This window comes from Chiloscyllium plagiosum, chromosome 9 (genome assembly GCF_004010195.1).
Source record: "Chiloscyllium plagiosum isolate BGI_BamShark_2017 chromosome 9, ASM401019v2, whole genome shotgun sequence".
NCBI lineage: Eukaryota > Metazoa > Chordata > Chondrichthyes > Orectolobiformes > Hemiscylliidae > Chiloscyllium > Chiloscyllium plagiosum.
The window spans coordinates 104,874,576-104,891,797 of NC_057718.1; the positions used below are offsets into that span (position 1 = coordinate 104,874,576).

Genomic DNA, 17,222 nt, shown 5'->3' on the forward strand with positions numbered 1-17,222 from the left:
GAAACGTCGATTCTCCTGTTCCCTGGATGCTGCCTGACCTGCTGCGCTTTTCCAGCAACACATTTCCAGCTCTGATCTCCAGCATCTGCAGACCTCACTTTCTCCTCAAAGAATTCAATAGTCTTACAAGCAGGTTCGAGTAAGCCCATTCACTGAAACAGTGTGTTTTTCAAAGTAAAGAAAGCAAAGAAACAGCTCTGACCTTTCCAACCTACAAGTTCAACGTATTGTAAATCATTTGTCAAACCTATTTTCCAGGGAATTTATGTGCACACACTGGCAAATGTACAAAACCATTAATTTTCATTCATCACAGTCTTGAATATCGAAGTCTGCAACTTTCAATAGAGCAAATAATTTCAGAATTCATCTCAAGGTTATCAGTCTGCTTTCAACTTCATTAAACTAAATTTGCTGAGGAGACAAAAATGTGAACCCGCCCCAAGATGAAGATCACTTCGACTAAACTAAGTTAGAAACATAAGCAAGATGATGGTCCCTGGAAGTGGCAGAAATGCTCTTTGAAAAATAGTCAAAAAGTTATTTAAGTACATAGACATATCCACCATTTAAAATGGTACAGCTTTGTACAATATCTCCTGAATAAAACAACAAATTGTGCAACCTGTAGTTCAGCAGACTCCACTCCTTAGTCAGCAGGAGCATCACTTGATATTGCACACAGTCAGACTGAGACCCAAACGGTCCCAGCTTGTATTCCCAATATCCCACAGTAAGCAAGCTGATCCAAGACATGGTTCTGGCAGAAATACCTCCGTGCCTCAAAGTGAAGGAATAACAAAAGGGTAAGTTTCTACTTCCTAAATTGGAGACAAAATGTTTCGAATTGTTTGTTTTGCCGTCATGGCACATGCTCGTGAGTGTCTGTCATGATATTTTTGTTCCCAACTGTTTCTCTGTACCCCCTCTCCGACCTACCACAGAAATATCCTTCAGTACAGAATAAGAGGAATTGATATAAAGGATAATTATATTCCATTTTTAAATGTGTTTGTTCCTCTGAGCTACTTAACACGGGACCTAATATTAAACATTCACGCCACACAAATACCAGCAATGACCACCTCCAATAAGAGATAATCAACCATCAGCTCTTGGTAATCAACTATGCTCCCATTACTGATTTCCCAACATCAACATCCTGGAGATTACCATTGAACAAAAACTGAACTGGATTAGCCACTTAAATACTGTGGCTTCATAAGCAGGTCAGAGGATAGGAATCCTGCGGCAAACAACTCACCTCTTGACTCCCCAAAGCCTGTCCATCATCTCCAAGGTACAAATCATATTTGCCCGAATGGGTGTAGCTCCAACAACACTTGAGAAGTTTGACAATCCAGGAGAAAGCAGTCCACCTGATTGGCGCCACATCCACACAATCACTCTCTCCACCACTGATGCTCAGTAGCAATAGTGTGTACTATTTACAAGGTGCTCTGAAAATATTTAGACAGCATCCTTCCAAATCCATTACCACTTCCACATGGAAGGACAAAGACAGCAAAGGTCACTCAGTGTTTAGCACTGCTGCCTCACCGCGCCAAGGACCCAGGTTCAATTCCAGCTTCGGGTGACTGTGAGTTGTTTGCACATTCTCCCCAGTTTCCTCCGGGTGCTCCAGTTTCCCCTCTCAGTCCAAAGATGTGCAGGTTAGATGGATTGGCCATGCTAAAATCGCCCGTAGTGTTCAGGGATGTGTAGGTTAGGTGCATTAGTCAGGAGTAAATGTAAAGTAATAGGGTGGGTTACTCTTCAGTGGGTCAGAGTGAGTTGTTGGGGGCCTGTTTCCACACTGTAGAGATTCTATCAAATACTTGGGAACATGACCACCTGCAAATTCCCTCTAAGGCACTCTCCATCCTGATTTGGAAATATATAGTCATTCTGTCAAAATCCTTGGACTTTCTGCCTCATAGCATTATGGGTGTCCCTAAATCAAATGGAACTGGAGCAGTTCATGGAGGCAGTTCACCCCCACCTTCTCAAGGGCAACTAGGAGTGGGCAATAAATGTTGGCCCAGCCAGCAATACCCATACCCATGAACAAAAACAAAACTATGTCCAAGAAAGGTGAAAACGAGTGGACAGTGGCATATCATCACTGATCCCCTGCCTACCTTATTTGTAAGATCACCTGGTCAAAGTTACCCCTGACAAAATGCCAAACATGAGCTTCTTGACATGGCAGTGTGATGCTTCTCTGCAAACACTTGCAGCATGCTGTGGTACCTTGAAAGGAGCAGACTGCTGTTTGATTGTACAATCAAGCCAAATGGCCAAGTCAGAAACTGCAACTGTATATTGTTACTCATCTCTCCATCAGGAGATGGAGCATTCAGAATAAAGAAGTATTCACTGTAAAGCTGCATGGCTGCTCTCACAGGTAAATACATTCTCAATATAGGTCTAAAAATAGCTATGCTCCAAAAATATTCAAAGAATTAGGCCACGTATAAGGGCAAGTAAACCCAAAACCAGTAAAGCAGAGGCAGAACAAAGATCAACTGCCACCTGTAGAATTTCTAGATTACTGAGAAAACTGGAAGATAATTTTGCCTCAGTATCCAAAACCAAAAGGTCAGGTAGTGCAAGTTACACTGAATTGGAATGAGCTAATAAAGTAAGTTCAGTTCAGAGAGAATGAGCTTAAATCAGCTCCTCCAATAGCTTGCACGTGTTTCTAGTTAGCTGCATGGGTACATGTATCTGCCCAACAGCAAGTAATATTAAAGGTAGTTCGGTTTTAATTTCAACCCTTATGAACATCTAGAAAAGTTGTGAAATATTTCAGCAGCTATTCGTATTCAGACTTTTCTCTAAGTGCAAGGCAATTATCATTTCTACATAAGCAGCAGTGACCAACTGTCGTCTTGCATCAAATCAAAATGGCACTTTTCAATTACATGACAACAACTCAGGGGAATTCAACACCCTCTTGAGATTGCATTCACAGAATTCACCTGAAGAAGGAGCATCGCTCCAAAAGCTAGTGTGCTTCCAATTAAACCTGTTGGACTCTAACCTGGTGTTGTGTGATTTTTAACTTTGTACACCCCAGTCCAACACCGGCATTACCAAATCTTCACAGAATGCGGTGGTGTTGGATTTAATTGCTCACCCTAATTACCTTTAAGTTGTAATACAACTCAGTTACTTGGAAATAATTTCAGCGCAGTGAACAACATATCGGTGTGGGACTGGAACCTCTATCCTAAATAATTGATGGGACACACACAAAATCAGAACATCTACCCTTTCAGAATCTTGAATGTGTCAAAGTTCATTCAGCCTATCACAGAATAAGCCTCATATGTAGGGCCAACCTAGTGAACCTTCACTGTACTGTCTTTAACGCAAGCATATCCTTCCTTAAATGTAATGACAAACACTGAACACTATTCTCATTGTCACCTTGCAACCTTGTAGGGAGGCTTCTTTATTCTTGCATTCCAAGCCCCCTGCAAACAAACAGCAATATGCCTCTAGCCTTCCTAACAGTACCTGTTTACTAGCTTTGTTTTCCTTGCACATTGTCTCTGAACACTTATGATATCTCAATAGGAAAGTAACTGTTTTATTTTGCTAGATACAATAACATTTCAGAAAGTTAATAAATTAAATAAACTACAGAGACTATTCCAAAACTAATCCTGGATGACGATCAGGGGCTATATGGCTTCTTCCTACTCCCAATCCAAAGGGCTTTCATTGGTGCCATGGTAAAGCCATTGCATTACTTTCAAAATACTCCAAGCATCTCATTTGTAAACCCCATACAAAGCATGGTTTCCAAAATCTTCTGTTGCATTTGAAGCAGCAGTTCCTAATTCCGGTAGTGGAGAGAAAGATAGGCTGCCCCTTTGCAATAGCAGTAGAGTTTGTGTGGCTAGCCCTCAGACACTAACCACCTGAATCAGCAGCCAGGATATAGAATGAATCATTTTTTAAAATGGAAGCACGTAGGTCCATGACATGTGTTTTAAACTTGAATAAAGGCCATCATGACACCGTGTGACTACAGTGACCAGGAAAGCTAGGTCAAAACATAGGAAAATAGATTTGCTATGGAAGACTTTGAAGAAGATATTTAATTACTTTCAGTAAAGATTTATCCTAATTAGAATGAAAGAGAAGGATCCATGGCTAAGAAAGAGATCAAAAGAAACACTGTACACATTTCCAAAGATGAATAGTGGGTGAGAAAATTGGACAGAGTTTAAACAAACAAAGCCTGACTAAAAAGAATAGAGAGACTTAAAGCAGACTGGGAGACAAAGCAAACAAGTAATAAACATATTAAGAGCTCCCACAGGACCAAATGGCTAGCATCTTAGTGCCTTAAAAGAAGTGGCCTCACAGAGAGGAAATGAATTGCTTTTAATCTTCAAAAATTCCTTCGATCCCGGAGTGGCTCCAGCAGATTGGAAAATAGCAAATGCAACCCCTTTATTTAAGGAAGGAGGGAAGCAACAGTCATAAGTATTAGAATCCAATGCTGAGGTTACAGCAGAATACTCAAATTCACAACATTATCAGAGTCAACGTGACTGCATGTAATAGAAAACCGATTTATCTACTCATTACAGTTTTTTTGACAAAGTAACATCTGATGAAGAGAGGGAAACTAGTGGATGTGGTGTACGTGGATTTTCAATAAGTGTTTAAAATATATCAGATCAAAGGATTTTGCACAAGATAAATGCATATGATACAGAGTAACATGTTTGTTACTATGAGTTCATTGGATGTGGATATCACTGGTTAGACTAGGTACTGGCAGCTGAGTCTTTACATTTATTCAGGAGTAAGTTAAGTTCAGAGTTATGAAGAACTGACAGGAAAGGTGGAGATTATGTCACAACGAGATCAGCTCGGATCTTATCGAATGGCCAACTCCTGCTCCTAAGTCTCTAGATGTTTGTTAGGAATGAAATTCAAACCTGCTAACTACCCTCAGTATTGCACGCTGTAGGGCAGATATAGGCGAGGTACCCATGCAACTAACTAGAAACAAGTGCAAGCTTTTGGAAAAGCTGATTTATGCTCATTCCTATTTTCTTGAGCTAAGGCTAAGGCTAAACTTGTGCAGCTGTTAAGCAATAGTATAATGCTATTTTGCAATGGGAAAATGTAATTAATTGCAATTTTGAAAGATGTCACTTATTTTTATTGCACAGTAGTCATATTTCAGTAAGTGAACAGGATGGTAATGCTAGTTTCAATCACAATGCATTTAACTTCCTTGTTTGGGCTACATTTCAGTGAATTATCCAAAATGCTATCCCTTCAATAATTCACAATTTACTTTCTAATCATGAATAATGTTTAAAGAAAAACAGACAGCATCAGCCAATTGTTTGACATTAAAAGGGAGTTGCATCTTCAATTACCACCCTTCTTTTGAAACAGGAAAACCTTTGAGCAACATTTTAACAATAGATTTACTTCAGTGCCACCTTTTAATACTTTTTCAGGGAAAAATTGGCAAAATAAAATCAGAAAGCCTTCACGGAAACCATGAGCAAGAACGATATAAAGATTATCTCCTTCCCTACAATTTTGTTACCTAACTAAACAAACTAGACAATTCGCTGGAGTTGCATTGTAAGATTTAACTGCTGTTATGGCTCAAGAAAAGGGGAATCATTAGCAGAAAGTCTGGGAATTAGCATGAGAATGTTACCAATTCTTTGGCCTGCAATGCTGTACAGCAGGCATGGGATTGGTGACGGAAATGGATTTACAATTAGTATCTACAGTATCACTAGAAAAGATTAACTACAGAATGATTCTTTTCAAACTAGACATGTTTTTGGATGGTCAATAGTGAATGTTTTATGTTTCAAGAGAAGCTGGGAGCTGAGTGAAACAGGATACAAAATGCCTTTCAGAATCGGTTTGAGGCCCACTCCCAGCACAACACATAGCGAGATGGTAACAATGATAGTTTGGGGAATGTTGGCTTTGCCATCCATTAATGTCCGGGGGGGTGGGGGGGGGGGGATAAAACTACGCCACAAACAACTATTAAAATACAAACTCATCCCAACCACTTGCTATGTTGTAACTGTAATAGAGAGAGTAAGGCTGAATGTTCAATGAAGGTTTATATTCACTTGTTGCATCTGTTACATCTTTTGGAAAAATAAAATAAAAAATAACTTCATTATATTGAAATAGATTATATATTGAAAATTCAGCAATGTAAAAGACAGTGGGAGCTAGAAATAAACTTCTATGGATCTTCACTTTATATTTGATATTCAATAGGATGCAGCAGAACTGGAAATGTTTTCAATTCTCAAATCAGTTTCTTCTATTCAGGTTAAGAGCAACCACTGTTATAAATATACAGAGTCAGGATTCCCTCCTCAACATTTAGTGATAACATAACTATTGCCTTAAAGGAGATAGTAACTCAAGATACTGAAGATTCATTTTACAAATGCATCAGGATATATGGCAATGACAGGGCAGATAGGCCACCAATGAATTGGTTGATTTCAACAAATCATGATAGTGAGTCATTCCAGTTAATCTTCAGATAGCGCAGAGGAAAAGGAGGCCTAAATACATTTACAGTTGCTGCAGCTGAATGCTACTTGTTCGAGATATACATAAGACTAAAATGCTGCCTGTGTGTACAGTCGACAGTACTCACGATAGTTAGTTGGTTCACTGGAATTACACTACTTCATTCCAATTAATGTTCCCGTAAACAAAGCACAGAAACCAGAAATAAAGATAAAATGTCTTAAAACAAAATTTCAAATGGAAAACAATTAATGATTCTGCCATTTTGAGCTAATTAACTATGTTGACTTTTGTTTCTCAAACACTGATTATAAACCTCAGAAACTATGATGGGTCTATTTGAGATCATACAATGATAACAATAAGAAGTGGCCATTCAGTTTGTCATGACTATGCTGGCTCTCAGTGAGAGCAATTCAGCTCAACTTCTAAAGAAATGTAGGTTGAATGTTAGGAACATATGAACACTGCTGAGCTAGTGGCAATGCCCATCACTGGAGCAATGCCCATCTGAATGAAATTTCAACACTTGCTCAAATCCCCCTCTTGCGGATGTTTACAGAATATTATGATCACCAACTAGAGATGTAACAAAGCTTTCAAAGGGTTTTCTCCCCCATTCTACACTACCTCAAAGTTGAAGCCTTCAGTTTCCAAGCTCCAATCCCTGAATGGGACTGATCCAGTATCTACCTCGCCCTAAGATAATTTCTTCAACACTAAAAAGCATGGACCCCACATTCAATTCTTGAAAGTTAATCATCTCAGGTTAAGAATGATTCCTGAAGTTTAGAAACAATGAAACAATTAAGATCCTGCTTTGTTACAGCCCTAAAGAGACAACAAACAGGCAGTGAATTAGATGCTGCAAGCTAAGCACTACAACACAGCACAAGCAGCAGCCCTTCCCTTATAAGTACAGTCCACATCACTTGAAATGTTTTAAAGAGATGGTTATTTCTATCAGCTGAAAAGTGAGAAACATTTACCCTTTGTATTAATAACAAGGTTTTAATAACAAGGTTGCACTGTGTTCATTCATTAGTTCATACCTCAGACGCACTGTACATATTAAAACAGCTTTCTAATTCTGAAATTTTCCAAATGTGAGCTCATAATTAAACAAATGTGAAGTCATGATATTCCACTAAAATAACAAGGTGCTATGTAAATGCAGTGACCTCACCTCTTGCTTTTGACACACTTAAGGTGAGACAGTGCTGAAGCTCAAAATACAAATTGATTTGCTTATAATTCCAAAAACATTTAATGTGAGTTAAGAATGGATGCTAATTAATGCCTGACAAAACAGAACGAGAATATTACTCTAATTAATACTCTTCATTCCAAGAAAAAACCTGTATTGGATAAAAGATTTTTAATGTTAATATCTGCCTGTGTGGAGTTTGCATGGGTTTCCTCTGGGTGCTCCAGTTTCCAAAGATGTGCAGGTCAGGTGAATTGGCCATGCTAAATTGCCCACAGTGTTCTGTGCGTTAGTCAGGGGTAAATAGAGTAGGGGAATGGGTTTGGGTGGGTTACTCTTCGGAGGATCAGTGTGGACTTGATGGGCTGAAGGGCCTGTTTCCACACTGTAGAGAATCTAATCCAATCTAAAAAAAAACTCTGCTGTGTTGTAAAGGCCATTACTTGTAGTAGAAAAATTGAATTTGTATGAATGTACCTGTTATAAGCAATGGGGACTGTTTGTCAAAAGATAAGCCACAAGCACAAAGGTTTATTTTTAAAACCTATCACATGCACAACAATAAAAATTTCTAAGTTTTCAGGAAAGAAGTGACATGACTGTCACAAAACAACTGCGGACTGAAATTCCCAAGATGCCAAATAGGACAAAGAAAAATCACACGTTCTGTTTTCTTTTAAAGAACGTGTATAACATTGCTGCATACAGCATCTGAAAAGGTGAAGGTGGTGTGGGGACAGGGGAAAACAAGATGTTTATCAGACAAAAGTCACAAAACACATCAAGAATGAAAGGAATGAATGCATCCCAAAGAAAAAGACACACTTGAAAAGAAAATTTTTGTGTAGTTTTCTCAGAAGTGGAGTGGAAAGAAATCCAAGAACTTTTGCACCATACAAGGGACACGCTGAACATTTCCAACAAGACAGACTCTAACCATTGCTCCTTGATGTTCAGCATGACAATCGTAGAATACACCAATATCAACATCCTGAGGATTTACATTGACCGGAAACTGGACTGGAACAGCCACATATATACTATGGGTACAACAGCTAGGTCAGAAATCACATGATACCAGGTTATAGTCCAATAGGTTTATGTGAAATTACAAGCTTTCGGAGCACTGCTCCTTCATCAGGCTGAAAGCTTGGAGACTTCAAATAAACCTGTTGGACTGTAAGCTGGTGTCGTGTGACTTCTGATCTTGTCCAGCCCAGTCCAACAACTGCATCTCCACATCACAGACACGACAGCTAGCTAGAGGGTAGGCATCCTGCAGCAAACTGACCTCTTGACTCCCCAAAGCCTGTCCACCATCTACAAAGGCACAAGGCAGGAGTGTGGTAGAATACTCCCCATCTGCCTGAATGGGTGCAGCTCCAACAACATGCAAGAAGCTTGACACCATCCAGGACAGAGCAGCCTGTGTGATAGGCACCACATCCACATTTAATCCATTTACCAGCTATGGTCAGAGAAAGATACATTGCAGAAATTCAAGAAAGGATCCTTAGACAGTACCTATCAAACTCAAGACCATTACCACTCGAAGGATAAGGGCAGCAGAGATATAGGAACAGCAACACTATAATATTTATAGGAAAGTGTACCATGAAGGCTCACTTCCTGACCCCTTAAAACCACTCTTCCATCCACAAGGGTCAAGTGAAGAGTGTGACAAAATACTCAGTACTTATTTGGAACAACAATTCAACAAGCACATCATTCGGGACAGAATGTCTGCTTTAACTGTTGACCTTGCCATCAAATGATATAATTCACTCTCTCTACCATTGGTGCACTGTGTCTGAAGTATGCATGGTACTCAGCAGGAACTAGCCAGAGGTACTTTAATAGCAACTTCCTCTTCAGGATTGTCTGAACCTAAAACACTAAGAAAGGCAAGAGCAATAAACCACGGAAACCACACTGCCTCCTGAGCTTCCCTCCAGGTAATGCATGATCCTAATCTGGACAGGTATCCTCAATCCTTCACAGTCATTTGACTGGTGCCCTGGAAATTCCTTATAGGTGTGCCAGCTGTTCATAAGGAAAGCCCACCATTAACTCCTCAGACAACTCAGGATGTACAGGAGGAATAATCATCCCATTCCAACAAAAAAACAAGCCAGGAATCGGAAAGAAAGCCAAGATCATCTAATTTTCCTGGTCTCCGAAGAAATACATTGCTAAAGTAAATGGACTTCAGCTTAAGAATACTAAAACACATACAAATAAAGACAAAAGGAGTTAAATGCCTAAAGAAAGCATTATGTTGGTTGATTTGTGATTTGCAGCACATCAAAAAAATTAAACTGTCGTAATTGGATGAAGGATACCATTGCTTTCAATAAAATAGATCTGATTCCAAACAGACAAACCTGGTTCATGGGTAAAGAGTCACGTGATCACAGTGTTCAAGGCCTAACCATGTAGTTAAGACAGTCTGCTGACCTGGGATTATATAATTGTTGCTAGAGCTACTGCCATCTACGGGTCCAAAGAAATCGAGGCTTACAACAGTGGAACCTCCATTAGTAGCCATGCTGGTAAGTAGTCATACAGAGGGTTAACCAGTGAAAGGAACTGATAAACGACAAGGGGACAAGACACAAACTTCAACAGGCAGATTCTCATTACCACATATTATAAGCCTAAGCATTCAAACATAAGGATTAGTTACCCAAGCTAGCTAGTCAGTCAATCAATCAGTTCTATAATGAATATTAGTTACAATACATAGGCAATAAAATGCACAAAATGCTGCAGCTTAAAAAACAATGAGGGAATGCACTTTCCTCAACAATGTGACTGACACAGAAATTTAATTTGAAATTGAGCCTGACAAACAAGTCACAAGCACAAGGAACCAATCATGAAGTAAGCAGGAAGATTTGACTGGGTTGTTAATGGGCACTAAAACAGAGAAGATGACCCAAGCGGTCTTTCCACTTTTCGACAAGGTGTTTGTGGGATGGGACTTTGATTTGACCCACATGATTAAGCCTTGGAGCACTGCAGGAAGACCAATAAAATAATTCTCATTTTAACTTTAGCAGTTTACTAAGTTATGATTTTATAGATCTACACGTTCAGACACACAATACTTCAAAATTTATAAAACATTGTCATATTTGGAACCTAAATACTTCAACCACCTATGAAATTCAGTATTCAACAAGTTAAAAAAGATTACACATGTAGCCAAAATAAAGCCAAATGTTAGCAAGTCTTATATAACTACACACAAAGTAAATGCTTAAGTTGGTTTTGAGGTGTTAGATAGTATAACTGACATTAGGGACCATGCAACATTCAAAAACTAACTTGAGCAAGCTGGTAGTCTTATTCTATTTGTTACAACAAACTTAGTTTTTCTTGCTTAAGCAATTGTGCATTAAAAAGAAATGTAGATAACATGAGATAGAGAAAGTAGTCTGCAAGAGAAGAAGTCCTCTTGCATGTGAACTGTTAAGTTTTCAGAGATTAGTAAGTCTGACAGTCAGAATAATTTATTATAACTTGCAATAAATTACAATGATAAAAAATGATTAATTGAACTTTCTTTTGTTCAGTTAAGTAAAGTGATTTTTTTTCCCCTACATATATACAATTCTTTAAAAATGCACTCTCTGGTTTAGGGCAGAACTTATTTTTAAAAATTACAAGTAAACGCATTGCAGCTCTCCACAAAAACTGCAAACATTTTCATGAGGCTGTTAACGGAAAGTAAGCTTCAAATGTTGATTCGGCAAACTACTATTGTTAATGCAGTTATAAAATCAGCTATTTTAGGTAGTACAATTGAAAACATTAATACTGCATAGTTTTGTATGATTATTATAGGAGGGAAAGAATTGAAACTGTGAAAGCAAGGATGCAATGTTAGCATTCTAATGCTCATCTACAGTATTTATTTTCGTGTTGAGGCACTTTCATAATGCACTAAACTAGGTTACAAAAAAGCCAGGATTTCCATAGTGAGAAATAAATGGAAAGCAAAACAAAAGAAAAATCAGGAGAGAGAAGTCTGTCTGAACTTGGTAGGTTTCTTAACTCTAGCTCTGGTGCTAGAGGTTCTATGCAGGGACGTACCATCAAGAGGATTAGTAAGGCCACTGCTACTCCAGTCAAACTGAACAGGTGGGACGTGCTCCTATGGAGAAAAGAAAACATGACATTACACAGGAACGCTGACGTGTACTGAGAGGAAAAGGGTATCTGGCTGCAAATTAATATCAAAGCAGAGAGTTTTGGTATTTCTTAGCTCCATTGCAATTGTGCATAATATTCAACTCTCCAAGTTTACATTGAGTTAAACAAAGACACTGCTATTTAAATCAGTGATGAATATGACAAAGTAAACATCTCCAGATGAAGCCACCAATCTGTTTCCCAACCTCTGTCTCATTACTGCAGAGAGTTCTCAAACAAGCAAGGTATTTCCCATGGACAGTGAGATGACCAGATAGCAATGTCATTTGAGCAGACAGATGCAAAATAAAATAAATCATTGTTTTCAGATTTCAATCCACCATTCAGCAAGGATGGAATAAAACATTAAGCACAGTGGAAAGTTTATTAAAAGGCTAGGCAATAATTAATCTATAGAGCAAAGTTTGCCTCGTCAATCTTCCTTCTGCTCCCTACAACTTACTACCCAGCAAATAAAGCTATTTACAAGCAAAAAAAATAAATCATTAGATATCCTTTAGTAATGAAACAAAATAATTTATAATTACTTGGATTTCATCAGATGCAGAACCACACATTTCTGAGGGCGTTCCACTTGCAGTTGAAATTTGACCTATTGACGCTATCTTCTCTGCAGCTGATATTGGTTTTACTGGTTCTTTAGTGGGTTCTAACATGCCCTGAAACAAAAGAAATCAAGATACATAAAAAGCAGGTATACTCTAACTGGCAAATTTTGAGATCATATGTTCTTGGAATTAAGCCTCACCAGGTGCAAGTGCATAATTGGAAATAGTGGGTGCAGAGCCCAGGTTTTTCTGCTTAGCAACAGAAATTCAAAGTTGTTGAACGCACAATTTCCTTATCGTACTTTCAAAACATGAGCACTCATGTTAGCAGCATGCACTTGCAAAATTAACCTTTTAGGTTCTCAGCCAATGACTGAAGTAAAACTTTAAGAGCAACCGAAAAATATACTGGGTTATATTACTGATGATACTTAACCCGACTACTGAACATTAAAGATTTCCAGACATCACTTAAATTACCACACCATCGATTGCAATACCATACCTACATAAGAGGCTTGAAATGGGGAATACAAACAAAAACTGGATGTTGTGAACTCCAAGGCAACAATGGTTACTGTGATTAAGTTAATAGCTGCAAGGTCCAGTTTAAATCCTTGCCTTTCTTTGTAAAGGCTTTGCGCATGGTCTAACTGGGGACCTGACAGGGTAGATACTATAACATGTTACCTGTGTGTGGGAGACTGGAACAAAGGCGACACCATTTAAGAATAAGAAGTCTCCTTTTCAAGACACATGGGGGGGGAATCGTTTTTGCTCAGAGGGTTAGATTAGATTACTTACAGTGTGGAAACAGGCCCTTCGGCCCAACAAGTCCACACCGACCCGCCGAAGCGCACCCACCCATACCCATTCCCCTACATTTACCCCTGCATCTAACACTACGGGCAATTTAGCATGGCCAATTCACCTAACCTGCATATTTTTGGACTGTGGGAGGAAACCGGAGCACCCGGAGGAAACCCACGCAGACACGGGGAGAATGTGCAAACTTCACACAGTCAGTCGTCTGAGGCGGGAATTGAACCCGGGTCTCTGGCGCTGTGAGGCAGCAATGCTAACCACTGTGCCACCGTTCTTAATTGTGAAATTTTCTTCTCCAGACAGTTGAGAAGCCCAGGACATTGTCTAATTCTGCCTTGAGGGAATTCAAATTATTGATAAACAAGGGAGTCCAGATTGATGGAGGCCAACAGGAACGTGGGGTTGCGACACTAAGCAGATCAGCCATTCTGTCACTGAATGTGGAGCAGGCTCATGTGGCCAGATGGCCTAACCCCGCTCCCAAGTCCTGTGTTCCCATGATTGGAATGGGCGGTCTGATTCTTGTCCTGAAAAACCCAGTGAAAAAGTAAATACCTTTTTCTTAAATACTGAGCAGTCTAAAGAGACTACCCCACTGTACACACATAGCCCTGGGGTGACCTGCTGTCATAAGGCCACATGGTAAAATTTGGGAAGCCCAGTACTATGTTAATGGTTCAGGTAAAGGTTCGAGGAATGGAGCGCCATCACTGTAAAGTGCAATACTGTATTGCAATTAGATCAGCAATGATTGAAATCAGATAGACCAACTTGATCCTTATTTCTCATGTCAAATGAAAGCTTTCAGAATGATTAGTGATCATTTGTAGTTCAATAAAAGAGTACTGCAAATAATGATTTGGTCAAAGTCTGAAGGCTTCATGATCATAAACAGGATCTGAACTGAGAATGAGAGAAAACAAGATTTGTTTGTAATTTGCTTTTCAAATACAAAGAATGTAGGGACCAAGCTAACCCAATGCAAGAATAAAAAAAAATCACTTTCCATCTTCTATATGTACAGCTAAACAAGTATAATAATTACCATGTATATTCTGGAAATCAGCCTGTTAAAATGAAATTTATCATAAAGAACAGAAAACGTACTTTACACTGTGGGCAATTTACACAAGATGATTCTGTCCACGACTGTAGTTTGATAGACATTTTCAGTTTACAACCAATCTACCATATCAGATTGCTAGAGGATTTCTGCATCTAGTTTGCTTGAAAATTTGAAATACCAATAGGATAAAATTTGTTGGATCCATCAGACTTGCCAAATACTTTACATTATATGAATGTTTAGGATACTTGAACAATAAAATGATAGAATTACATGTGCAGGCCATTCTTGCTTTTGTGCTTCCATGCATAGAGATGGAATGGAGGTTATTAATGCATCATAATATAGACTTACCAGACCAGATGCGTATGCAGGAACAATGACAGGCTGCTTCCTCTGCCCTGTAAACAACTTTCAAAACAGAGACAATTACAATCATTTGATTATTTTATTAAACCTGAAATGAAATGAAAATATCAGAGTTTTAGTGATAACAGTTTGCAGTTCTGTTTCTAAAGTACAATTTAAAATCTGACATTTGTTTTTAAGAATTAGAAATTGGCTTTGCACTTAAAGTTCTGACAGTTTAGCTCAGTCGGTGATAATTCTTCCACTTGGTTATGAGTTTCAGTTACATACAAATGTTTGAACTCATTATCTAAACTGAAATCTCCCTGCCGCACTCAAAACTTACCACCCTATCAGAGTTCAAACTTTAGAGGACAAAAGGCAGTTTCAAAAACAAGGTAACTCTCCTTTCCCCACAACTACCACCAAATGTATTAAATGTCTATCTCACAAACAGCAACCAGAACATTGCTACCAGAGTGACTCATTTGCCCTTACAAGAGTCAGCACGTTTCAGAAAGAATGAATTAATGAAGTATAGTTGTTTATTGGAAGTAAGCCAGCTGCATCAAAAGACAGTGACTTTTCTTTCATTTAAAAAAAAATCTATTCATGGAAGGTGAGCATCACTGGCTGAGGCCAGTATTTCCTGCCCGTCCTAATTGCCCTGGAGAGTGTGGTGCTCTACTACCTTCTTAAACCTCTACAATCCAGGTAATTATAGGTATAGCCACAATGCTGTGAAAGAGAGTGAATGTACAGCAATATATATCAAGTCATTTCCAGGTGTGAGACTTGGAGGGGAACTTGCACGTGGTGGTGTATCTACTGTTACAGATTTGCACAGCAGGGAAACAGGCCCTTCAGTTCAATTCATCCATGCCAACCAGATATCCTATATGAATCTAGTCTCATTTGCCAGTATTTGGTCCACATCCCTCTAAACCCTTCTGATTCATATACTCATCCAGATGCCTTTTAATATTCTAATTGTGCCAGTCTCCACCACATCCTCTGGCAGCTCATTCCGTACACGCCCCACAATCCGCAAGAAAACGTTCCCCCTTAGGTCTCTTAAGTATTTCCCCCCTCACCCTAAACCTATGCCCTCTAGTTTTGGACTCCCCCACCCCAGGGAAAATACCTTGGCTATTTACCTTATCCATGCCCCTCATGATTTCATAAACCTCTAAGGTCACCCCTCAGCCTCAGACGCTCCAGTGAAAGCAGCCCTAGCCTATTCAGCCTCTCTTTATAGGTCAAATCCTCCAAACCTGGCAATATCCTTGTAAATCTTTTCTGATCCCTTTCAAGTTTCACAACATTCTTCCTATAGCAGGGAGACCAGAATTGCACGCAGTATTCCAAAACTGGCCTAACCAATGTCCTATATAGCCCAACACCTGTACTCAATACTCTGACCAATAAAGGAAAGCATACCAAATGCCTTCTTCACTATCCTATCTACCTGCAACTCCACTTTCAAGGAGCTATGAACCTGCACTCCAAGGTCTCTGTTCAGCAACACTCCCCATAACATTATCATTAAGTGTATAAGTCCTGCTCTGAATTGCCTTTCCAAATGCAGCATCTCACATTTATCTAATTAAGCTCAATCTGTCACGCTTCGGTCCACTGGCCAACCTGATCAAGATCCCATTGTACTCGGAGGTAACCTCCTTCACTGTCCACGACACCACCAATTTTGGTGTCCTCTGCAAACTTACTAACCATACCTCCTATGTTCACATCCAAATCATTTATATAAATGATGAAAAGCAGTGAATCTAGAACCGATTCTTGTGGCACACCACTGGTCATAAGCTTCTAATCTGAAAAGCAAACCCTCCACCACCACCCTCTGCTGCCCTTGCCCTTCTAGGTGGCAGTAGAGTCAGAGTCAGAGATGTACAGCACAGAAACAGACCCTTCGGTCCAACCCGTCCATGCTGACCAGATATCCGAATCCAATCTAGTCCCACCTGTCAGCACCCGGCCCATATCCCTCCAAATACTTCCTATTCATATACCCATCCAAATGCCTCTTAAATGTTGCAATTGTACCAGCCTCCACCACTTCCTCTGGCAGCTCATTCCATACACGTATCACCCTCGGCGTGAAAAAGTTGCCCCTTAGGTCTCTTTCATATCTTTCCCCTCTCACCCTAAACCTATGCCCTCTACTCTGGACTCCTCGACCCCAGGGAAAAGACTTTGTCTATTTATCCTATCCATGCCCCTCATAATTTTATAAACCTCTATAAGGTCACCTCTCAGCCTCTGATGCTCCAGGGAAAATAGCCCCAGCCTGTTCAGCCTCTCCCTATAGCACAAATCCTCCAACCCTGGCAACATCCTTGTCAATCTTTTATGAACCCTTTCAAGTTTCACACCATCCTTCCAATAGGAAGGAGACCAGAACTGCACGCAATTTTCCAACAGTGGCCTAACC

The 17,222-nt window shown here is 39.5% G+C and overlaps 1 protein-coding gene across 1 annotated transcript in view; it reads right to left on the reverse strand.

Moving 5' to 3' along the window:
* aftphb (aftiphilin b) overlaps positions 1-17,222 on the reverse strand; it is a 56,258-nt gene that overhangs the window by 5,754 nt on the left and 33,282 nt on the right. The window contains exons 5-7 of the mRNA XM_043696696.1: positions 14,777-14,833; positions 12,511-12,642; positions 11,864-11,924 (exon numbers count right to left, since the gene is read on the reverse strand). Coding sequence (XP_043552631.1) covers positions 11,864-11,924; positions 12,511-12,642; positions 14,777-14,833 — 250 coding nt within the window. The remainder of the gene's footprint in view (positions 1-11,863; positions 11,925-12,510; positions 12,643-14,776; positions 14,834-17,222) is intronic.